This window comes from Salmo trutta, chromosome 10 (genome assembly GCF_901001165.1).
Source record: "Salmo trutta chromosome 10, fSalTru1.1, whole genome shotgun sequence".
NCBI classification, from domain to species: domain Eukaryota; kingdom Metazoa; phylum Chordata; class Actinopteri; order Salmoniformes; family Salmonidae; genus Salmo; species Salmo trutta.
In genome coordinates, this window is record NC_042966.1 from 35,242,727 (window position 1) to 35,248,726 (window position 6,000).

At 42.6% G+C, this 6,000-nt stretch overlaps 1 protein-coding gene across 1 annotated transcript; it reads left to right on the plus strand.

The window, feature by feature from the left end:
- The first annotated feature begins 2,149 nt into the window (after nucleotides 1-2,149).
- kifbp (kinesin family binding protein) lies at nucleotides 2,150-5,492 on the plus strand. The gene is made up of 7 exons (XM_029765422.1): nucleotides 2,150-2,681; nucleotides 2,923-3,021; nucleotides 3,239-3,318; nucleotides 3,405-3,588; nucleotides 3,853-3,946; nucleotides 4,065-4,177; nucleotides 4,274-5,492. Exons 1-7 carry the CDS (start codon nucleotides 2,169-2,171, stop codon nucleotides 5,150-5,152), a joined length of 1,962 nt encoding a protein of 653 aa, XP_029621282.1. The 5' UTR covers nucleotides 2,150-2,168; the 3' UTR covers nucleotides 5,153-5,492.
- The last annotated feature ends 508 nt before the right edge of the window (nucleotides 5,493-6,000 follow it).

Genomic DNA, 6,000 nt, shown 5'->3' on the forward strand with positions numbered 1-6,000 from the left:
TACCACGTTCATCTGTACAAACAATAGTACGCAAGTATAAACACCATGGGACCACGCAGCCGTCATACCGCTCAGGAAGGAGACGGGTTCTGTCTCCGAGAGATGAATGTACTTTGGTGCGAAAAGTGCAAATCAATCCCAGAACAACAGCAAAGGACCTTGTGAAGATGCTGGAGGAAACAGGTTCAAAAGTATCTATATCCACAGTAAAACGAGTCCTATATCGACATGTGGGGGTGCTTTGCTGCAAGAGGGACTGGTGCACTTCACAAAATAGATGGCATCATGAGGAAAGAAAATTATGTGGATATATTGAAGCAACATCTCAAGACATCAGTCAGGAAGTTAAAGCTTGGTCGCAAATGGGTCTTCCAAATGGACAATGACCACAAGCATACTTCCAAAGTTGTGGCAAAATGGTATTGGAGTGACCATCACAAAGCCCTGACCTCAATCCTACAGAAAATTTGTGGGCAGAACTGAAAAAGTGTGTGCGAGCAAGGAGGCCTACAAACCTGACTCATTTACACCAGCTCTGTCAGGAGGAATGGGCCAAAATTCACCCAACTTATTGTGGGAAGCTTGTGGAAGGCTACCTGAAACGTTCGACCCAAGTTAAACAATTTAAAGGCAATGCTACCAAATACTAATTGAGTGTATGTAAACTTCTGGCTCACTGGGAATGTGATGAAAGAAATAAAACCTGAAATAAATCACTCTCTACTATTATTCTGACATTTCACATTCTTAAAATAAAGTGGTGATCCTAACTGACCTAAAACAGGGAATTTTTACTCTGATTAAATGTCAGGAATTGTGAAACTGAGTTTAAATGTATTTGGCTAAGGTGTATGTAAACTTCTGACTTCAACTGTAGATATGCATCTGTTGGTCACAGATACCTTTTTTTTTTAAAGTTAGGGCTGTGGATTAAAAAAAAAGTCAATATCTGATATGACCACCATTTGCCTCATGCAGCGCGACACATCTCCTTCGCATTGAGTTAATAAGGCTGTTTGTTGATTGTGGCTTGTGGAATGTTGTCCCACTCCTCTTCAGTAGCTGTGCAAAGTTGCTGGATATTGGAACACACTGTTGTACACTTCAATCCAGAGCATCCCAAACATGCATGGGGCCGTGCATTATCATGCTGAAACAAGAGGTAATGGCGGCTGGTGAATGGCACAACAATGGGCCTCAGGATCTCGTCAAGGTATCTCTGTGAATTCAAATTGCCATCGATAAAATGTAATTGTGTTCATTGTCCGTTGCTTATGCCTGCCCATACAATAACTCCACCGCCACAATGGGGCATTCTGTACACAACATTGACATCAGCAAACCGCCCACACGATGCCATACACGTGGTTTGCATTTGTGAGGCCGGTTGGACGTACTGCCAAATTCTCTAAAACGACGTTGGAGGTGGCTTATGGACATTCAATTTTCTGGCAACATCTCCCTCAAAATATGAGACACCCGTTGCATTGCGTTGTGTAACAAAACTGCAATTTTTTTCGCCAGCCCAAGGTGCACCTGTTTAATGATCGTGCTGTTTAAGCATCTTCTTGATATGCCACACCTGTCAGGTGGATGGGTTATCTTGGCAATGGAGAAATGTTCAACAACAGGGATGTAAACTAATTTGTGCACGATATTTGTGAGAAATAAGCTTTTTGTGCGTTTGGAACATTTCTGGGACATATTATTTCAGCTCATGAAACATGGGACCAACACTTTACATGTTGCGTTCATATTTTTGTTCGGTGTAGTTGGACAAAACTGGCATGTTCTAAACCGAAACAGTGTGGTGATTGCAGAATTTAGTCAGTTGTATAAATAGTGGAGTGGGATCATTTAAGAAAAAAAGCTGTCCTGCTGTATTATTATCTTGGTGTAAACCGCTGTATTTAATTCAATTTGTTATCATCTTTGAGAGATTAGACCTAGCTAAATTAGTCCTAGTTAAATTGTCAAGTAAAAACAGCTTTTGAGATTCCTTAGTGAATCTCGTTATTTCTTTATTTCCCTAGCTTTCTTTATACGTCCTGGGTTCTATTCATTAGGCACCAGACGGACTGAAACAGGGAGGGACTACCTGAACTTGTCCAACACTAAACGCTGGTTTTTGTTTTATGTTGCAGAACGTTTAGCAACGGTATGTCCTAATGGACACGACCCTGAGCACCCCAACTACGGGTCCCCGGTTGAGTCATACTGAAATAACAAACATGGCTTCCACATACAGTCATGAGTGGAGAGCAGTTTGCGACAAATTTAATAATGCTCAAGATCTATCTGAAGTAGAATCAAGAAAAGACCCAGAAAATGACCCTTTTCGATCGAAGTATAAGGCAAGGGAGCTTTTGAGAGAGATTTACTGCTCGTTGAAGAATTTCGATGTCGGTGAAAACGAGAGCGTCAATGATGAAGCCGACCAGCGCCCGACAGAGCAGCCCGTTGACGGAGGAATGGAGGAGGGCTTTGGGAGAGGCCACTGTGGAGATTCCCCAGCCGGATCAAGAGCAGCTAAACTCGGGGCGGTGGAGTATTATCTGGGTGTAAACCACGTGGAAACAGAAGAGCTGTCTGCTGGAGAGGAACATTTAATGAATTGCATGACATTGCTGGAGAAGTGCAGCATATCACCAGAGAACGTGTCTTTGTTCATCCAAGTCAGGGTAATCAAATTAAATTGTATTCGTCACATACAGTTTACAGCCGGTATGAAAAGTGCAGCTCCCTCAACAATGCAGTATAGAGCACCCAGCAATCTTTAATTTAGTCCGCAACAAGCAGTCCAGTGCATAATGTTTGTATAATTAAATATGCACACACATTGTCTAACTTTAGCTAAAGATAATGGATTAAGTAGCTAGTAAAATTCTGTGAACTGACTTGGCTGTTTGTCTTTTTTTACAGAATCAACTGGGCATTCTGTGGGCTGGCAGGGATGAAATTGAGAAAGCCCAAGGATTTTTGGAAACTGCAGAAGCAATGTATATTCGGTACATGAAAGAGGTAGCTAGTCATGCCACTGTCTAGATGCATAATTTACCTACTTAGCTAGGTTCATTTTGGGAGAACAGAAAACAGCAGCATCATCATCTTTCATCAGGAAGGCCAGCCGCAGTGCATTCTGGATTATTGTCCTGTCAGATTTAATTCTATGTTTAATCATTGTGACCTTGAAAATGCTGAAGGGATGATCAGTTGTTTTGTTTTATTCACACCATAGGATGGGCAACCCCCAATGGACCTCACCGAGTTCTTTGTGGCAGAGGAAGAAGCATTACCCCAACAGGAGAGGACCAAGAGGTAGGGGCATCACTGTTGTGGAGTCTTTCAACAATTTCATAAATAAATGACATTGCTCTTTTGAACTTTTCCCTCTCTTCAAACAGATTTGAAATGGCTTATACCCACACACTGTACTATCTTGCACAAGTGTACAAGAACTTGGAGCAGTATGAGAAAGCTGGGGGCTACTGCCACAGCACTCTGCAGAGACAGCTGGAATTCAACCAGTTCATTCCTCTGGAATGGGCCATCAACGCAGCCACGTTATCACAATATTACATCACCAAGGTAAATCATAAACTCTAAAAATGTGTTGTCTTCATCAAGATGAATGACTTGTCATGTATTTACAGTTAGTACATGACTTGATTTCTTTATAATGATATTTGGCATTTTTAATAGGATCCCCATTTCTATTTGTATTTATTATAGATCTCATAATAATAATGGTGCGAAAGCAGCAGCTACTCTTCCAGGGGGTCCACATGAAACATGACATAATACAGAACATTAACTATGGATTAATCTCATATATTTTGTTCTTCTTCCCAGACCCTCTACATGGAGGGCAGGCACTGTCTATCTGCTGCCAGTGTCATAGCAGACCTGGCCGGGGAGGTCCCCTCAGAAGCCGCTGCCCAGGAGAGTAAGTTCACTCTGAATTCATATACTCAACCTTGATAGTATATGTTATTTCTGAAATGTTTGTAAAGTTGTCTTTCATTCAATACTCATTAATACACATCTCAAACCTTTTTCTTTAGGTGAAGCTGAAGCTGAGAAGCGAGACCAACTTAGACAGAAGAGAGCTGAAATAGCTAGGTGTTGGATAAAATACTGTCTTAATTTGTTGCAAGATGCCAAGAAACTTCTCGAGGTAATTTAGATATCTTCAGATCAAATGTAATTCTGTAGATGATTAGCCTATAATTGTGAGACAATATCTTATTCTTATGTCTACTGGTCTGAGCAGGACAACATTGGAGAGCTAGATATGGATCGTCAGGCAGAGCTGAGAGCAACACGGCTACAGGAGGAGGAGGAGAAGGAGAGGGGAAGGAAGAGTGCTGTTCTGTTTGGTTCCAGTGACACCTTTGACTCCATCTGTGGCCTGGAGGAGAAAGTGAGTTGTGTCTTCCCTGTGGACTTTGAGGAAGCCCGCGCCATCTTCCTGGTTGGCCAGACCTACGTAAATCAAGCCAAGGAGTACTTTGAGATGGACGGCCACGTCACAGACCACATCGAGATCCTGCAGGACCACAGCGCTCTCTTCAAGGCCCTGGCCTTCTTCGAGGAGGACCTGGAGCGGCGCTGCAAGATGCACAAGCGGCGTGTGGACATGATGGAGCCCATCTGCAAAGACCTGAATGCCCAGTACTACCTCCTCGTCTGCCGCCAGCTGCAGTTTGAGCTGGCTGAGACTTACTACGAGATGATGGATCTCAAGCTGGCCGTGGCCAACAAGCAGGACGACTTGGATGCGCACACGGTCAAGAAGTTTAACCACCTCTGCTCCTCCTCCACCAAGTTCTACCAGATGTTCCTCGACTCCGTCCGCTCGCCAGAGGGCAAATGGCCGGACAAACTGGAGGACGAGGTGCTGAGGCCGGCACTGGTGGCTAAGTTCCGGGTGGCTCGTCTCCACAGCAGGCTGATCTCGTCCAGCAAAACCGTTCAGCTGGAGAACCTGAACCGCGCCCTGGAGTGCTACAACTTTGTGGTCCAGTACTGCAAGGACAACCCAGAGGCTAAAAGCGCCATCGAGACAGAGCTGGAGCTGAGCGAAGAGATGGTCAGCCTTCTGCCCCTCAAGATCAACCGACTCCAGGCAAATCTGGCCTCCTCTAACTGACTCTAAATGTGTCCTAAACGCTACATGACAAAGCTTGCTTAAACACCCTATCATATATTGCATATGTAATTCTCCTCAACCCCCATCTGCATTTCCTGATGGACCAATTAACCACACCTTTAATAGCTTAAAACAATTAGTTATATGCATGATAACACATTCATTGCCTAATTTATTTGTTCTAGCAGATTGAAAATAACTTATGTTGTATGGTATGTAGATATGTAGCTAAAACCAATGTAATGGAAACATGAATTAACTGATGTGATATTTGTTTTAAAATGATGTTTTTCGGTTTATTTCCAACTGACAACCCAAAATAAACATAAGGTGCAAATCACTTACTTGTCTCTCAAATTATAATTGTGTAAGTTCATTTCAACAATTAGGTTGATTATGACGATCTATGTGTTCTTGTCCAGCAAGTGTCAATTGTGTTTTTAATCCAGTATCAAATCGAATGTATGTATTAGAGTTCCAAGCAGATTTGTTGCTGCGTCAGAGGGCCACGTCGGAGTGAGAGTAGGGCTTATAAGGAAACTGAAGAGGGCGCTGTTACTCATCAAATCGCTTCTGACATAGAATTGCATGAAATGCTTTCAACAAAAGCAATTTTATTAGACTCGCAAATACGATGATAGATTCATGCAATGCTTTTATAAATAATATCCACAGGCAGAGGGTACAGGGCAGAGGTTACAGTGGAAGTTATCTAACTACTTCATTCTGTTAGTAGTACTACAAGAACCTTACTTCATTGTCAGTACTATATTAATTTGAAATGTAAATATACCCATTGCTCTCAGGCTAGTACAAGCATAGATGTCTTACCCTATCATAAACCCAAA

Bases quoted from the DNA above. Each gene is read 5' to 3' on its own strand.
- kifbp (XM_029765422.1), top strand. From the start codon at position 2,169: ATGGACACGACCCTGAGCACCCCAACTACGGGTCCCCGGTTGAGTCAT. The intron at 2,682-2,922 runs GTAATCAAATTA...CTTTTTTTACAG, and splicing joins CTTTGTTCATCCAAGTCAGG to AATCAACTGGGCATTCTGTG. The intron at 3,947-4,064 runs GTAAGTTCACTC...CTTTTTCTTTAG, and splicing joins AGAAGCCGCTGCCCAGGAGA to GTGAAGCTGAAGCTGAGAAG.